General features: G+C 50.2%; 6 protein-coding genes across 6 annotated transcripts; 2 read left to right on the top strand and 4 right to left on the bottom strand.

Annotated features, from left to right (window-relative positions):
• Positions 1-6: 6 nt before the first annotated feature.
• F5B22DRAFT_591915 (GroES-like protein) lies at positions 7-2,579 on the top strand. The gene is made up of 4 exons (XM_047973881.1): positions 7-648; positions 710-999; positions 1,088-1,217; positions 1,295-2,579. The coding sequence occupies exons 2-4, from the start codon at positions 728-730 to the stop codon at positions 1,958-1,960; spliced, it is 1,068 nt and encodes a 355-aa protein (XP_047834470.1). The 5' UTR covers positions 7-648; positions 710-727; the 3' UTR covers positions 1,961-2,579.
• On the bottom strand, positions 2,158-3,135 carry F5B22DRAFT_415648 (uncharacterized protein). Its single transcript, XM_047971588.1, has 3 exons — positions 3,127-3,135; positions 2,626-2,979; positions 2,158-2,541 (listed from the first exon to the last, which is right to left on the bottom strand). The coding sequence occupies exons 2-3, from the start codon at positions 2,766-2,768 to the stop codon at positions 2,241-2,243; spliced, it is 444 nt and encodes a 147-aa protein (XP_047834469.1). The 5' UTR covers positions 2,769-2,979; positions 3,127-3,135; the 3' UTR covers positions 2,158-2,240.
• A 221-nt stretch (positions 3,136-3,356) lies between these two features.
• On the bottom strand, positions 3,357-4,127 carry F5B22DRAFT_633873 (uncharacterized protein; the record flags this gene model as incomplete). The annotated part of the gene is made up of 1 exon (XM_047976904.1): positions 3,357-4,127. One exon carries the CDS (start codon positions 4,125-4,127, stop codon positions 3,357-3,359), a length of 771 nt encoding a protein of 256 aa, XP_047834468.1.
• Positions 4,128-5,232: 1,105 nt separating this feature from the next.
• F5B22DRAFT_415567 (uncharacterized protein) lies at positions 5,233-7,534 on the bottom strand. The gene is made up of 2 exons (XM_047971587.1): positions 6,198-7,534; positions 5,233-6,088 (listed from the first exon to the last, which is right to left on the bottom strand). The coding sequence occupies exons 1-2, from the start codon at positions 7,305-7,307 to the stop codon at positions 5,567-5,569; spliced, it is 1,632 nt and encodes a 543-aa protein (XP_047834467.1). The 5' UTR covers positions 7,308-7,534; the 3' UTR covers positions 5,233-5,566.
• Positions 7,535-8,428: 894 nt separating this feature from the next.
• Positions 8,429-11,150, bottom strand: F5B22DRAFT_633870 (uncharacterized protein; the record flags this gene model as incomplete). Its single annotated transcript, XM_047976903.1, has 6 exons — positions 8,429-9,168; positions 9,235-9,628; positions 10,215-10,481; positions 10,542-10,607; positions 10,748-10,974; positions 11,033-11,150. 6 exons carry the CDS (start codon positions 11,148-11,150, stop codon positions 8,429-8,431), a joined length of 1,812 nt encoding a protein of 603 aa, XP_047834466.1.
• Positions 11,151-12,199: 1,049 nt separating this feature from the next.
• F5B22DRAFT_633868 (Indigoidine synthase A like protein-domain-containing protein) lies at positions 12,200-17,088 on the top strand (the record flags this gene model as incomplete). The annotated part of the gene is made up of 8 exons (XM_047976902.1): positions 12,200-12,269; positions 12,351-12,631; positions 12,690-13,366; position 13,423; positions 13,609-13,835; positions 13,898-14,827; positions 14,911-14,973; positions 15,291-17,088. The coding sequence occupies 8 exons, from the start codon at positions 12,200-12,202 to the stop codon at positions 17,086-17,088; spliced, it is 4,047 nt and encodes a 1,348-aa protein (XP_047834465.1).
• Between the last annotated feature and the right edge of the window lie 18 nt (positions 17,089-17,106).

The raw sequence follows: 17,106 nt of genomic DNA, 5'->3' as shown, positions 1-17,106 counted from the left end.
ATAGTGGACAGCTTCTAGCTGACGAATATGATGATTAATCGAATACTGATGTGATTGTAGCCACTTGCCTTAGCATCCTGTATGTCTGGCCGCGGGGTCGGGGACTAAATGGTAGGTTAAGACAGGGTTCAATTAGATCGCACCGAGGAGCTAATGTACGATGCCTCTGTAAGTAATGTCTCGGCTCGGCACGCCTGCTTCTGTGTTATCATGCCGAGGCCGATGTTAAGTAAGGAACTTTGCGTTACTGTAACAGATGCCCTCTTCAGCGCATTGCTTTGTAATCAACGCCGAAAACTCAAGATGATGCCATCGTGGGGTCAAGCGTCTAGGACTAACTATATACCCCCGCCGGCGAAAGTTGAGCCGAGGCAACAAGATATTGCCCCGACCGTTTCATCATATATAATGGATGACCTCGATGCCAGTGTCGTGGTATTGATGAGGATTGCTAGCATTGCGTAAGAATAGTGGTTCTAAAACTTCCCGTCAACGTCAGAATTCTACAATTGAAGCAACCTTATTTTCCCCTCTAAAGTTGATTATTAAGCTACCTGTCTGTTTGCACTCGGCGGCATCAAACACATAATTGAAGCCGACTTGTTCTAGTTCAACGTCTATATTCTTGGAAATCTTACCGGGACTTAAGTAGGTTCCGACTCTATGCCGTTGGAGCCGTCAAGCTAGCAGCCAACTGACATCAGACTAGATACATAAAGAAGGAAAGATGGCTACCAACAAGGCAATTGTTCTCGTCGAGAAAGGCAAGGCGGAGATCAGAGAACTGCCTCTACCAAAGCTCGAAGAAGGCCATATCCTCGTTAAGGTCCACGCCGTCGGCGTCAACCCCACGGATTGGAAGAGCGTTCACGGCGCCGAGCCCAGCCGCTTCGGGTCCCGCCTCGGATGCGATTTCGCCGGCGAGGTCGTTGAGGTCGGGCCCGGTCTGACGAAAAATATCAAGAAGGGCGACAGGAGTGCTGGTTTCGTGTTTGGCGCGTAAGTGGTGCTCATTTGCGAACTCGGCTGGTTTAATAAGGATGAACATATAGGATCACGAAAGCTGACCTGATCCGTCATCTCACAGGAGCGTGCATGCGCCCGACAATGGCGCCTTCGGCGAATACGTGGCCGTCCAAGAGCACGCACAGCTCAAGCCTCCATCCAGCGTCACATACGAAGAGGCAGCGACCTTTGGCGTCTCAGTGACCACAGTAGTACGTACTGTCCTAAAATCTTGCTCTCCATAGTACCTAGACGGCATCAATATCGTAGAAGACTCACATCACCACAGGGCCAAGGCCTCTACAAGACCCTCCAGCTCCCTCTCCCCAACAACCCCGTCGCCACGCCGTTCCCGGTCCTCATCTACGGCGGGAGCACAGCGACAGGCATCTACGGGATCAAGTACGCCAAGCTCTCCGGTCTGACAGTAATAGCGACGGCGTCGCCGCACAACTTCGACCACCTGAGGTCCCTCGGCGCAGACCACGTCTTCGACTACAAGTCGCCCACCGTCGGCGCCGACATCCGGGCGCTGACGGGCAACAAGCTGAAGCACGCGTGGGACTGCACGGGGTTCGGGGCCTCGATCTGCGCCGCCGCGCTCAGCGACAGCGAAGAAGGGGGCAGGCCGAAGTACGCGACCATCATCCCCGTCAAGCGGGAGATATTCGACGCGGAGAACCCCGTGGTCGACGGCCCGCATTTCACGCTCGGGTACGACGTCTTCGGCGTCCCGTACCCCCGGCTGGGCAAGCAGTTCGTGCCGGACCCGAGCGAGGTCGAGTACGCGACCATGTTCTGGCAGACCACGCAGGGGTTGCTGGAGAGCGGGAAGTTGATACCCCTGAAGCCTGAGGTTAATCGGCTTGGGAAGGGATTGGAGGGTGTGCTGACGGGGTTAGATGAGTTGAAGAATGATAGGGTTAGTGGGACGAAGTTGGTGTATACTTTGTAAGGCGTTTCGTGATGATGGGTGAGTGCGCGCCTTGGTGTCTGGATACATTTGCCGAATAATTATTTTCATTGATGAGATATAGATATACCTAGTAAGATTCACCATGGCACACATCTTTACCTAGGTACCTGTACAGGTAATTGTTGCAAGATACTACACATAGAATTACATCGTCCTGCCCATCCCTATTCAGAGCCTCAATGGGATGTATAAGTCCCAACATGTTAACACTCCATATTCCTATCTTCCTTTTTTGCTTGCGCGACAGCCATCCTTCGAATCAATCATACACCCTCGCCTTATCATTCAAAGCCTGATGATGTCTCCTATCCGGCGGAGAGTCGACTCTCTTCTGCTGGTGTAGTTGTCCGAACGCGGACTTGAACTCATCCGGGTTCTTGTGCTCGGGGTGCACGTACTTAGGCTCGTCAGACTCGTGGGAGTCCCGATCGCGCTTTCGTGCTGCTGGATCGAGGTTTGGTCGGATTGACGGGTTGGCTACGGGCTTGCCTGCTGCGGCTGGACGCGAGGGGAGCATGAAGTACGTCAAGGCTGGGATGCCGACGATGGCGGCGATCATGCTGGCGGTGTGTTAGTGCGAGAAATAGGCGAGGTGTGTGTTGGTAAAATAGGGAGGGAAAAAAAGGGAATGAGACTTGACGAACAGTGGCTTGTTGCTGCCTTCTGGGAGTGTTGGACGCTGTGTCGCGTAGGTTCTACGCAGATGCTGTGAGACTCGTGATGGTGACATTGTCGTACCTCCACTGCGTCTTGATACGCGAGCTGAAGATTGGATGAGGGTATTCATGATAGGTATTTTTTGGTTTTTTGGATGTCCGCTCAATTTTCTCAAAAGAACATCTGTCCAGGATTCGGTAGGTAATTCCTATGAGTTTGGTCGTCCCATAATGGCTACCTACAGCTTATAAGTGATTTGGCGATGCTTAGGTATGACCTATTCATGACGCTTCGATCTCTTCGAAATATCCATTCTTCTCTACCCTGGATGAGATCTAGATCTAGAATGCCACAATTTTAGTGTCTGTGTCGCTCAGAGCTATGTGCCTTCTTTGAGACCACTGAGTTGAGACTAAGATGTGTCGATGACGACGAGAAGAACAACAGAGCTTAGAGGTGACCCCCTTTATAAAGTTTGAAATACAGACATTTTGAGAGATATATTGGGTCCTTATTTGTATCTACCATTCAAGTAATTCGATACACTTCAGTCGTTGGGCGTAGAATCAGGTAAGTCGAGAATATTCGTGTCCATTATCATTACCATATATAGCAAATCGATGACACCGAAGATATACCTGCGCAGCGTAACAGCAATTTACCGACCGAGCCGAACCTAAATTGAGCCGAGATCATAATCGTACATTCATTCGTTCAATCATCGAAATGCAATCCTAGTCGCTGTAATGATGGCCTTGCACAAGTGTTCGCAGAGCGCACGGTTCTCATCGCGTTTAAGGATTTGTGACATGACCAAGATGAGAGGCATTTCGATCTCACACGCACAGACGATATCCCAAGACGGCTCCGTCTCGGTGTCCGTCTCATCCTGTGCGTCCCAATTCCTTCCACTCTTTCTATTACCCGCAACTCTTTCCTCATCCCCACCCTCATCTGCTCCCTCCCCTGTATCCTCATCGTTGGAGGCGATAGACCCGTTCTCCGTCTCCCCATCCCAGACATCCTCTCGCGTCCTGGGTACATATGGCCGTCCCGTCTCCCTCGAGATAATTGTGAAGGTACCCCTCGTGACAACACCCCCGGACACGCGCTGCCGGAACCGGATCCCGCCCTCTGTCCTGCAGCCGATAGCGAGGTAGCGCTTCAAGCGCGAGAAGTACGGTACAATGAAGGGCACGTAGTAGACGTCCTCCCAGACGTCGCAAAGCCACCAGCGCGAGTCTGTCGCCTCCGGGTCAAGCGGGATATCCTGCGATGGCAGGTCGTGGCGCTCGTCCTCGAAGAACGGGTCCCCCTTTATTATCGCGAGGTCCTTGTTGCTGATCGGCCCTGACTTGGGCCAGTAGTTGACGACATAGCCGTGATTGTCGAGGAGTGGCTCGAAGGTCTGCAGTGTGGCTACAACATCACCTGGAGCAACCTCTGGTGGGATGGGCACTGTGACTTCAATTGTGTGTTTTGACGGCATGCTTGACGAAGCCTTCCTACAGGTTGCCCTGGCTGTATTGTTGTTTGTTATGACGATAGTCGAATCGCACGTTCGCGGCTTTCACAAGCCATGTATGCATACACTCTAGTAAGTGAGTCTTTTAATTCGTAGGTAGATTCCGAAGCTATCCCGTTACCAGCACTTGTCTTACTTCAACGTCTTATAGGAAGTCGAAGTAAGACTGTGCTAAGTTCTATTCAAGGCTAGTTTGACTGCCTCTGACTTCAAAGTGATTCATTCGCAGTCTTGTCAATGGAAAACAAAGAAGAAAATGGAAATAACCGCTTTCCATTTGCTCTTTTGGCCTCCCTGAAACAAGTCTGTCAGTCAGCGCTAGGTGTGACACTGACTCCTCGGGAAGCGCCTAGCATAGGTGCCTAGTTGAGCTGACGACCTACCCCTTGCGTCGCATCCCCGCCAATGGATGAGGTGATACGATCTTTGTCTTCGTGGCTCAGCCCGATTAGCTGCACCAATGAGTGGGGATGGCGTCAGCTCTCTACTTAGGTATGTAACAGGTTGCTATTGACCCAATAGTACCGATGGTAGGTAGGCCTCTATTTGGTTTTTATAGATATACTGCGGTCAATTGAACTTATATAATGACATAATGTACGTAGTATTCATCTGGCCTCAATGGGGGACTCATTGGGTGCGTGATGTCGCCCAGTTGCGCCGCCGCCGCACAATAGTCAACGAAGTACAACGCGCTCCACCACAAATACGAGGAGTTCTAGGACAGTGGCTTTGATTTTCATGTTTGTTTAAACTCGGTAGAATCGTTTCCGCATGTAGGAAAGTTAGCCCACATCAGGATAACTCACATGCTGAATCTTCAGTCAATCGACGGGGTATAGAGACCCGACATTGTAATTCTCACCCATTACCACGCCACACAAACATGTCAGCGCATTTGATAGAAAGTCAGGCTACCCGCCTCTTGCTGAAATACCCATCTTACACCGCTGGAAAGGGTGATCATTGACACATTGATTTCAGGCTACACGATCGGGGTCATATCGGTTGTGCTTTTCCAAGTCCAATGCCTTATCATACACGCAATGTGCGATGTTTTAACGTCAAGGTTATGCTCGAGCAGTCAACGAATCTCTGAATGAACATAGCTTCAAAATCAGACTCCATATCTTCTATGTTTCCGATCCTGAAATATTGAACTCATTCCATTGTTTCTAGATATTCAAAAGTGTCTGACTAATACAAAAAGTGCTTCATATACGCTTGCACTACACAAAACAGAGGAGAGCGGCCATGAGCAAATTAAAAAAGATAAAAAGAAAATATCCACGGGCTTTGAGCGCCATTATAAAACGATATTCGATACGTTGCCGGCGCAGACGTCTGTCTACCATATGGGTCTTGTTGGTCCGCCAGTAATACCGCTGGTACCGAGTACGCAATCACGGGACTCCCGAGTAAGGCTCTTCGGGGATCATAAAGGGGGGTGCCGAGTACATATGAGCGTCGGGTTGCCTAGGAGGCAATCCATAACTGGGCGGCCTCGCATTGTATGTATCCGGGGGCGGCATAGCCGGCGCCGAGTACGCATCTGCCGGTTTCAGAGGTATGTCGGGAGGAAAACTTGGAGGAAGCGGGGGAGCCGAGAAATTCGAAGGCGGCATTGTCGTATACTGCGTAGATGGCGCTGGTGCCGCTGCTGCTGTTAACCCGTGATAAGATTCCGCAGACTGCCCCGCGAGCGCCTCGTACCCTGCGAGCTGCTGCATTGGCGGTGGCCTTAAGGACCGGGAGAACCTCCACTTGTGCAATCCAAACCAGACGATGAAGATGAGGAGCGTGCTTGGAAGGGTGAAGGCCCAGTATACCCAGAAGTCTGACTGTATCACGTCTGCTTGTCCCCACTTGAGAGATGGCACTGCCCAGAGAGCAGCAAAGTAAGTCCCTGGAAGGAATAGCATTGTCTGTTGAAGGAAAGTTAGTTTCAATCTTGCTGTAACATTCAATATCTCCAATAACCCAACTTGGACGAGGACCCTATAGGTATTTCAGAGAGTTGAGATAACCACATACCATGATAGCGATCGATTTCATCGACGAGCTGTCTTTCTTCGCAGCCTCGGCAAGCTCCTTACTCGCCTTCGCCAAGCCGATATTGATCTTCGCATCCGCCTGCTGCATGAGCGCGTAGACGACCGTGTTCTGGCTCTTAACACGCTCCTGCAGGTAATACACGTACGCGGCGGAATCGTTCAGACTCCTCTTCAGAGTGTTCGTGGTCATGTGGAACTCATCGATCTCCCTCTCGCAATCTCCGATGAACGGCTCGATGGCATAGTCTGCGAGTTTTGGTTTTCTCGAAGAGATGTGCGAAGCAATGGCCTGACCAATCGTGACGTGGCGCAGCTGGTTCGCTAGATTCACTTGCACGTAGCCGACGTTCTTCGAGGCTTGCGTCAGCTGATCGATGGGAATTTCGCTTTTCGTCGTGTGCATTCCATACGGACCATAGCCTGTGAGCTCTTCGAGCTGTCGTATGGTGGTGAGGAGATAATATGTGCTCGAGTCCATCCAGTTACTTAAATGGACTAACGAGACCCAAGCTAATAGAAACGGAGAGTGCATTCTCCTAATCTCTAGTTGGAGCAGTTGTCGCAGCGACCCAAGCTCCCCAGTGCTGATAAAATCCCTCGAGAGCAAAATCGCCCGCGTTGCGCGTGTCCGTCTATCGAAAGACCACATGAGGATATACAGCGCTGTGCCCACGTAGTACGATAGTACCTGCCCGTTCCAGTCGTAATGTAGCCCATAGCGATTCGTGCTGATGTGCTGGAGAAACCGCTGATCGATGCCGAACCGTTGGTAGATTTCCATGAACGTCGACTTCGATAGGATGATTTTCTCGTCCCGGTCACGGTTCAGCGTTACTAGCATTAGGCTTGCCGTCGCATCTTCACTCTGCGGATCAATTCCCGGCGCGCCGTCGCCCAACGGCCTCCGCTCGAGCTCCGCGATCTTCCCCAGAAGCTCTGTTGACGTCGAGTCCACCTGCTGGAATTCCGGCGCTCGTCGTGAGCCAAAGCTTCGTGCATGTACATGGGTGATCCAGTCTTGACTGAAATATGACGGCGGCTTCTTGAACCGGTCTTCTGGGATGTCGGCCAACTTCCGCAGGGTCTCCATCTCGTCTTCGCTTCCTGCTTTCACGAGTTGGTACGCAAAATGCAATAACTAACTCGAACTGACTCTGGTGCTACACCTAAAGGTTAATTTCTATATATTTGACACCACCCCTTGTACTCTGCCTCGAAATTTCACAACAGCACGATGCGCATAAGTGAAGGCCATCATCACAAGATCCAACTGGATGGGCGCGTGCCGCTTATCATAGTCTAAATGTAGAAAGGCAGAAAGCTAGAGTCCAGCCGCAGCTGGTCTAGACCACTTCGCCCGCTTACGGGGCTGAACCATACTTAGTCGTTTTCTTCTTTCGATCACCAGCCGGGGCCAGCCAATCTTAAGGCTGATTCCGCCCATCAAGCATTTACGCTAAATGGCGGCCTCTTGACCTAGATCCTTGGTGGCGTTATATAAGGTGACTCTAGAAGCAGAATACGGACACCTTTCCAGGAAGGGGGATGGAGGCCGTACCAATTTCTGCGTCTTCCCGTATTCTCCATCTTCTCTACTATCTTTTCCAGCTTTCGGAAACTACAGTAGCGTACAGTCTTGAAGGCATTGAAGACATCTCATTCATTTGTACGTGGGCATGTGCTCTAACAGCAATAAGCAAGCAGAACAAAGGATTTGGTGACGAAACAGAGTATGGAAGGGTGTGCCTATTCAGTAGACGCTAAAACGCTGGTTAACATGCATGGTACTTTATAGAGATGCTTCGCTACCTGTGGTAACTCAAACAAGTATTTCTCATGCAAAAGACGAGTCTATGTCAATATATACGTATATTTCCGCGCCATCTGCTGCAGATATGATAACTTGAATGCTATCAATCGAGCCTTGAGGACGACCTCGGTGATAGTATGTAATGATGAAGCCTACTTGAGTAGATAGGTATATGGGCCATTCACCAAACCCGTAGGGGTTGGTACGAATATTCCCCGTATCGAAATAAAAGGGTACCAATTTGCACTCGGACTTTGTATCGTCAAGTAACTCGTGTCTCATATCGTAAAGAGCATAAAACCCTGCGGTGTTAGCCGCAGCTTCAGCGAGGCGCAAATATACAGCAAGTGTGAGACAAAATCACTATCCCCATGGAATACAACACCTCTTCACGTAATCATTTAACTGTGCTCCGGTACAAGAACTGTACTTTCCTCCGGATTGGTCACCTTCTCCTTATCCGCATAATACGTATCTAGATCCTGCACGACCTGTCTGCCTTTCCAATTCGTCATGATATTCTCGCCCTTCGCCCTCAGGCCGTACGAGTACCAATGCGGCAGCGCCTGTATAAGCTGGATAATGCGCCCGAACGCAGGCATTATGACCTGTCCGCTGCGGCCCGTGAAGATCTGGCGACAGATGCCGTCCGCGACGGACTCGGGCTCGAGGGCCGGCATCAGGAAAGGCGAGTCGTTGTAGTAGCCTGTGAACAGCGCCGTTTTCGTGTACCCCTGATTGACTATGACGGTCCGAACCTTGGGCGCATTGTACCGCGTCTTCAGCTCCGCCGAGAGCCCCTCGTGAAACGACATTGCCGCTGTCTTAGACATGGCGTAGTCCACCATGCTCGGCACCGTCAGCCACGCCGCGAGGCTGGCCACTGTCACAACCATGCCATGATTCTTTCGGATCATGGACGGCAGGAACTCTTTGACTGTATTATAATGCGCGAATACATTGACGTCGAAGGTGAACTTGAGATCCTTCTCGCTTGTTTCGAGGATTGTCTTTCCGCGCGCCACGCCCGCATTGTTCACGAGGATCGTAGGTTCGCCCACCTTGGCGCGGATTTCCTTAGCCACGGCCGCCAAGTTTGCAGATGATGTGATATCGCATTTGAAGTAGTGGACGTTCGGGCCTATCGGTCCCACGTGAGTTCAACGTTGTCATCCATTTATCTTTAAACTCAGCTGGATTCGCTCACCTGCGTCAAACGTCATTGGTTGAATATCAAGCACCACAACTTTGAGACCCTTTTCCGCGAGCAATTTGACGACATGGCCGCCGATTCCGCCGGAGCCACCAGTGACGACGGCGATCTCTTCAGGCCAGTTGTATGTGTCGCTGCTCCAACCATTCGTCACACGGTCGGATATCTTCTTACTCAAGTACCGGACAAGAGCGAGGTAGAAAATGGCTTTAAACCGAGAGTACGCGGTGGGATGGAGCATGGTAAGGTCTTCGCCTTTCTTAGTGAACTTGGCCAGCAAGTACACAGGTAGTAAGAGCGAAGGGTTGAAGGCCGTGCGCCCGAGTAGCTTTAGTATCACGTCGCCGGTAAAGCCCTCGCGAGGAATCAATCCATTATGAATCGGCATCTTGATAAGTGATAGGATAATTGATTAAGCAATAATAGTACAGCGCATAGAAAACAGTAATGAAAACCTAAAGTGAAGCAATTCGAGAGTAACAGTACATAGGTATATGCAGATTGACGAGTTTATGCTAAAGAGTTGGAGAGGGAATCAGCTATCGAGACCGCACCTGGACGTTCTGCCATATGTATGATTCTCAGAAGCTTGGCCATCGAGACAGTCGAGCTATCCAGGATGTATATTCACCCTAAACGCTGGCTGCCGAGGTTCCTACCTCTTATGGTGGTGAGAGGAGGATGCTAAAATGCGGGGAGGCGGGTTAAGAGGGGGCTTATATGCTAGGGTAGGTTATTGAATTCTGCGATGAGCTTGCTATTTGTGAAAAGGCGCTGGCGATGATGAAGAAACAATGTCCTTGATCTGATAAAATGAGCTTGAAATGACTAATCAAAGTGTAAATAATGGGTATATGTTCTGCTGTGCTTTACATCTACATAACATCACTAGTTGGCTAGACTAGCCTTCACCATGCACAGAATAGGTATCAGAAATGAAAGTAGTGAAAGGCTGCAAGCGCCAGCATGCCTACAACAACAGACCTCCATTCCAAGTGTATCGACTCAGCGCTCCCTGCTGTAGTTTGTTGTATTACCGTCGCATCGCCTGGTGCGAATAGCACACCAACATTATTTGCCGCCTCGGCGTCGATTTCCTCTGGGGTTAGCAGCGGGTTGTCAACCGAGTCGCATGCCGGGTTGTTACCAGCAAAGTCGATGCGGTTGGTGACGGAGATTGGCACGTCGAAGATGGTGTAGTGATCCTCGTCGTTCAACCGAAAGTTCTGGCGAATAGAAATCTGGCCAAGGTTGTTAGCATCTAGATTTGCGTGAGCGTCTCGTGTGGTATCTTGACTAACGTTATATTCTCCGCGGTCACTATCTGGGCTGTCTGGTTGACCGTCACCAATTAAGCAGTCCGGCCACTGCAACATTCAAGTTAGCTGCCAATCCTTGGGTATGAGCATTTCCGAGAAATATGAGTCGCCCCAGAGGACAACCCGATACTTTCAAGGGTTCCGACCGTTGAAAGGGCAATAAAACAGGAAGAAGCGAAATTACTGACGGTCCATTTCACATGCTTGACAGTGCTCCCCGGCTCCGAAAGCATGATGTCGCCTAGACTAGCGTTGTTCTCCGAAGCCGTCCCATTCGTGATAGTGAAATTTCTTCCGGTATCGTAGCTGTAGAGAAATATGGTGATGTTATGGATGAGGCTGGGACTGTCCGGGTCGTATGGCGGTAGATTAAGTTTACCGTTGGCCGACACATCTAGTGCGACCTCGATAGTGTCTACACGTCGCAACATATCAACACCTGCACTTGCTTTCAGCTCAAAGGATTTACGCACCTCCACCTAAAGGCGTGCCCGGCTGCGGCGCATCTAAAATCGCAAAGCCTGGTGTAAAGATTTGACCATTCGAAATCACGAAATCAGCTGCCGAGGCGGATGCGAGGATTAGCGGCATCAACGCGGCCAAGCCGCTCAAAGGCTTCATCGCGCGAGTTACCACGCGCAATGGTATATAGATTGTCGAAAATCGAGATTCAAATTGTAGGGAACAAAGTAAGTATTCACAATTTGCTGTACAAGAGCAAGGTTAATGGTGTCTTCATAGAAATACAGGTGGGCAGGCTCGGAACAACGGCTACATCCTTAACTATTATCTGGATGTACAAGGGTCTTGCAGTTCAGACGAGGATTGTGTAGGAATTCATGCTTGACACTGGGGGCAATGGAGGACATTCGGCCCTGTAACTCCGGAATTGTTCCTTAGGGCAACTTTGCCATTTCATTGAGTTCCAATGGTGTTGGTATAAGGGGTCAGCCTCTTCACATAATGTTAAGTGAAAGATTACAACAAACAGTATCAGCTGTCGAGTCCCTAGAATACACAGACGAGACAGCGAATATGTCGGATTCTATCAGCTTAGGATCGGTGCTTCGTTCTTTGTACTCGCCTGGTTTTCACCGTGTCTGACAATGACGATGAATCGAGATGTGCACATTTCTGTTTCAGAACAGACCTGGGCAGTACATTAATACCTTAGTATATGGGAAGAATTACCAGGGTAGGTAGACCAACTGAAAGTGGATATTGGATATTGGCAGGGATCCGCCAACCTGGCTCTGACGCAGACAGGCCGAGTAGAGGTGGCCCATGCTGCAGTGAGTGGTATCTGTCCAGGTTAGCGAAAGCGCCGTCGGAAGTTACCGTTGGGACTCTAATTCTATATCCAACGGCTTCCGAAGGTTACCCAGTACCACCAAGCCCTATCACCGGTGTTGAAATCGGAATAACCAAAGGGTTTATACATCACTGCATGCCCTGTTAACCCTATTAGAATTCAAGGGTATATATTCATGAACATCGAATGGCACCGTAAGCGTTTATCCCAATTTGCAGCTACCTGGACATTGTGCGCCCTTACCACCCCCAGCGCATCCAGACTTATCGAATTTAGGGAGACAGACAGCTTGGCGCTCTCTATCGAGAAGGTTCATTAATAGGTCACAATGCAGATGTTACACCGGCCACTTACGCGCATTGGACGGTGGACTGGTCATCGTTGGGCCCTGAACGTGTGTAGATCTCGTCACGTGTTCAACTGTACCTCATTATCAGCTACCGGAAGAGCATGCCGGGGTTATGCTTCGGGAAACCTAGCTGGTCTCAAGGAAATACTGAGAGTATCTGAGGAGGTAACCGATGCCCTGGCTACGAACAAACCTGTAGTCGCCCTTGAATCAACAATATATACCCACGGAGCACTTGGAAACGACCTTGAACTTGAAGCTATAGTTCGAAGAAATGGGGGCGTACCTGCTGTCGTAGGTATCTTGGGTGGTGTGCCCACCGTCGGACTCACTCCTGATGAAGTCAACCGAATGGTCGAGGGCTCCCCCAAAAAGGCATCTAGGCGGGATCTTGCCTTTTTAGTTGGGAGTGTATGATAAAGCCTCCGTATACGCTTCAATCAGACTTGTTTGCTAATCTTTCGTCTAGGGTATGGTCGGCCAAAAGGTTAATGGAGGCACCACAATTGCAGGAACCATGGTTCTGGCAAGGTTGGCTGGCATTCGAGTCTTTGGTACTGGGGGTCTCGGTGGAGTTCATCGAGGTGGTCACATCTCGTTTGATATCAGCGCTGATCTGACAGAACTTGGACGGACAAGGATGGCAGTAGTGTGCTCTGGTAGCAAAGGCTTCTTGGATATCCCCAGGACTCTGGAATATCTAGAAACCCAAGGAGTCCTGGTCTCAACCTTCGCTGATGGGAGAACGGGAGATATCGATCTTCCTGGATTTTGGGCTAGAGAAAGCGGCATTAAGAGCCCCTTTGTTGTTCAGGACGAGGAGCATGCTGCAGCTATCCTTTTGGCGCAGGAAAGGCTGAAAATCGAAACCGGCCTCATAATGGCGAACCCGGTCCCAGTAGAGCACGAGATACCCGGACGCGAGCTGAATGCGATCATCGAGCAGGCCGTACGAGAAGCAGATGAGCAAGGTGCTCATGGCAATGCAAACACGCCTTTTATACTGAAAAGAATCCGGGAACTCACAAACGGGAGAAGTGTGCCAGCAAATAAGGCCCTGGTGCAGTCAAACGTAGAGCGAGCGGCAAAACTTGCTAGCGCGGTGTCTAGGCTTATCTCTGAGGGCCCATCAACACCAAACTCATCGTGAGCTACGAGCTCTTCCTACTATTTGCCGCAATAGTCTAACAACTGTGGGATAGGGTGAAGCAATGGGCCGGTTTAGAAAGACCTGAAAAGGTAGCTAATCCAATACAAAAAATGATAACAAAAACGGAGGTATGAGGACTTTTGCTAGATTTGAACTTACCATATAACAAAATCCGAAGTCGATGATGCTATCCTGTGAGCTATGTGTAGGTTTGCGTAGACTAACATGGCTATCATAGGTATCGTCGCAAGCAGATATTCTCGTTGCTGGGTCTGTGGCAGTAGACCTAAGTTGCGACTATACATGTGGCAACGCGGTTGAGGATCCAATCCCACAACTCCATACCTCAAATCCCTCCAATATTACTCAATCGATAGGGGGCGTTGGGCGCAACGTAGCACTTGCAGCTCACCGAGTTAATAAAAACATGAAAGTACGGCTTTGCAGCATGGTTGGGCGTGATCTGTCAGTAATGCCCCCTTGTTGCAATTGATGATGTTCCCTCTACTGACTATTTTCGATTTAAGTGCCGGCTCGACCGTTCTGGCGTCACTAGAGTCATGTGGCATGGATACGTCAAACATCCAGGTATTAAGCCATGATGAGCATCAAGGCGCGCGTACTGCACAATACGTATCAGTCAATGATGCCAACAAGCACCTCGTACTTGCCATGGCAGATATGGACATCTTTACTAGCCAGTCCTTCTCTCCCTCTTGGGCCACCATCATCGAGACCTCCAAGCCAAAGTGGCTCGTCGTCGACGCCAACTGGAAAGATCACGATATTCGGTCATGGATGCAAGCTGGTAAAACAAACAATGCACAAGTTGCCTTTGAACCGGTGTCCAAGGCAAAATCAGCGCGACTGTTCTGCACTGGAAGAAGTCTTGAGAGCTTGGGTGTCTTTCCTCACGCTACGGTTGATCTCACTACGCCAAACCAATACGAATTGGCGGCAATGCATGCAGCTGCTCAGAATAATGAGTATTTCGAGGACCCGCGGTGGTGGACGATCATTGATGCGTTCAGCATAAGAGGAGCTCGAGACCGCTTCGTCAAGCTAACCTCGGCGGGTATGACGGACGCAGGTATCCCACAACAAGCTATCCAGTTACTACCCTTCATCCCAACAATCATAACAAAGCTGGGAAGCGACGGCGCCCTTCTGACGGCTATCCTGAAGAAAGATGACCCGCGTCTTTACGATGCGAAACATGAACCTTTCATCCTCTCGAGGTGCATTAATGACCACCCAGATGTTGGGGGCGTCTACATGAGAATGTACCCATCTGTCGAATTAGTCACAGACGTCGCATCTGTGAATGGCATTGGGGATACCTTCATGGGGACTCTTGTCGCAGGTTTAGCGCAGGGGGGCAGGATTGAAAACCTGATAAATGTGGCACAGAAAGCTGCTGTGTTGACGCTACGCAGTCCTGAGTCTGTTAGTGAGAAGTTGAAACTTCTGGAGAGCGAGCTGGTCGCCGCCGCGTCTTTGCTACAGTAGTATATCGAATACATTATTTTTTTGAAAAGAGTGTTGACGCCCAAGATAAGATCATCATTACAAACGACCGCCAGATGAGGCCGACGATCATGCTGTCGATAGCTGTAACCTCCAGGAGTCATGCACGTGAGGCCATGCACTGCTTTTTTAGCCCCAGCGCACTTCGTTGAGAGCCTGATAATTGCATAATCCAACTTACCTACGCATTCTCCGAGATATGCATAATCGGCTCGATCGTATGCTTATCAACAATTTATATAATTTAGCGGGTGTCGCCCCACCAGGAGCTCCCCTAAACCTTAATACTGACAGGGATTATTGTAAAGCGTCTCGATAAGAAAAAAAGTTGTCGCGGTTAAGTGACAATCGCTACCTTCCTGGAAATCCAAAAAGGAACACGATGGCCCCTAGACGCCCTGATCTGTCAATTGACAGCGAACCTAGCTCAGAATCAGATTACCAAGACCTCGAGTATTCGACCGAAGAAGAATCAGAAACGGAAACGCAGAATCGTCAGCGGAAACGAGCGCCCCGCGAGAAGGATTCCGACGAAGAAGATCTCGAGCGATTCGTTCTAGGAGATGCTGCGAATTTCCGCGCAAATCTCTTCAAGGATGATTATAAAGTGGATGGAGAAGATAGTGACACAGATGCATTGGGGAGAGTGTTAAACAACGATGAGGCCACAGGCCTGGAAAACGCAGAGGACGCCGATTTCTTCGCTTTCGATATAGACTTAGGTCCAAAATCCGCCAGTGGCCAACAGCTAGTTGCAGCGCCATCCGCCAAAGATCGAAGCCAGCCTGACTCAAAAGATGCGCCTGCTTGGGAAGATAGCGATGACGAGCGGCTCACCATATCCCTAGCCAATGTCACCCAACTACGGAAACTTCGAGCGAGCGAGGCCGAAGATGTCATTAACGGAACCGAGTATACCCTCCGGCTCCGACAGCAGTTTTTGCGGCTGAATCCTCTTCCCGAATGGGCAAGAAAAGCGGAAGAACCGCCAAAGAAGCGTCGCAGACGATCATCTGCTGCTACCGACTCATCATACGCATCAGACGAGAATATGGAAAGTGATGATATCAATGCCGATGCGCTGCCCTTGGATAAACTTCTTCGCGATTCTAGTACTCTGAACGGCAGCACGTCGACAAAGACGAAGAAGCTCCGGCCTGAAGTAATCGATATCCAGAGATCTCGTGACATACCAGACACCCATAAGGACGTCACGTCGCTAGCTTTCCACCCCAAATACCCGGTTCTACTGTCCTCCAGCACATCCTCAATGCTGTTCTTACATCATATCGCACCAACCGCATACCCAACACCAAACCCGATGTTGACGTCAACCAAGGTCAGCCTCGTTCCCGTTCGCCGGGCTCAGTTCACCTCAGACGGAAGCAAAATCTTTATGGCAGGTCGTCGAAGATATATACACTCCTGGGATATTGAAAGCGGAGAGATACAGAAGACGAACAAAATACAGGGTCATCAAGAAGAGCAGCGAACGTGGGAGCGTTTCCGGTTGAGCCCCTGTGGGCGATATCTCGGCTTGATCGCCTCGACCAGAAAGGGGGGCGGTGTGATTAATATCTTGAACGTCCACACTATGCAGTGGATTTCTGCCGCTAGATTAGATAGCCGTGGAGGTATCATCGACTTCTGCTGGTGGAGGACTGGAAATGGTCTCACCATTTTAGGAAAAGGAGGCCAAGTCGGAGAGTACAGTATGGTGTCAAAGCGCTTCTTAGGCGTATGGAACGATGAGGGATCAAATACCACCAGCGCCATCGCCCTTGGCGGCTCTCACGGCCCTGACTTGCTCGGCGAGGACCGATGGGTAGCTATAGGCGCTGCCTCGGGTGTGGTAAACATCTACGACCGTCACACACTAATCCTCCCGTCTAAAGAGGACGAATTGTTATTGAAACCCCGGCCGGGGCCAGTCCGGGCTCTCATGAATCTTATTACGCCTGTCACAGTGCTCACGTTTAGTCCAGACGGGCAGTTGCTGGCTATGGCTACACGACATAAGAGGGATGGTCTCAAGCTTGTCCATCTACCTAGCTGTACTGTCTACAGGAACTGGCCCACAGAGCAAACGCCGCTGGGAAGGATAGAAGCGGTCGCATTCGGCGCAAAGAGCAACATGTTGGCGGTCGGGAATGACCAGGGGAAAATTAGGTTATGGGAAATCAGGAGCTAGCTTTGCCAACCGTAACCA

This window comes from Xylaria bambusicola, assembly GCF_022495145.1.
Source record: "Xylaria bambusicola strain CBS 139988 unplaced genomic scaffold F5B22scaffold_5, whole genome shotgun sequence".
NCBI classification, from domain to species: Eukaryota; Fungi; Ascomycota; class Sordariomycetes; order Xylariales; family Xylariaceae; genus Xylaria; species Xylaria bambusicola.
This window is presented reverse-complemented; position numbering and strand designations above follow the sequence as displayed.

Coding starts and splice junctions, on each gene's coding strand:
- F5B22DRAFT_415567 (XM_047971587.1), bottom strand. CDS start 7,307: ATGGAGACCCTGCGGAAGTTGGCCGACATCCCAGAAGACCGGTTCAAG. Junction 6,089..6,197: donor TGAAATCGATCGCTATCATG/GTATGTGGTTAT, acceptor TTCCTTCAACAG/ACAATGCTATTCCTTCCAGG.
- F5B22DRAFT_591915 (XM_047973881.1), top strand. CDS start 728: ATGGCTACCAACAAGGCAATTGTTCTCGTCGAGAAAGGCAAGGCGGAG. Junction 1,000..1,087: donor GCTGGTTTCGTGTTTGGCGC/GTAAGTGGTGCT, acceptor GTCATCTCACAG/GAGCGTGCATGCGCCCGACA. Junction 1,218..1,294: donor GCGTCTCAGTGACCACAGTA/GTACGTACTGTC, acceptor ACATCACCACAG/GGCCAAGGCCTCTACAAGAC.
- F5B22DRAFT_415648 (XM_047971588.1), bottom strand. CDS start 2,768: ATGAATACCCTCATCCAATCTTCAGCTCGCGTATCAAGACGCAGTGGA. Junction 2,542..2,625: donor GAAGGCAGCAACAAGCCACT/GTTCGTCAAGTC, acceptor ACACACCGCCAG/CATGATCGCCGCCATCGTCG.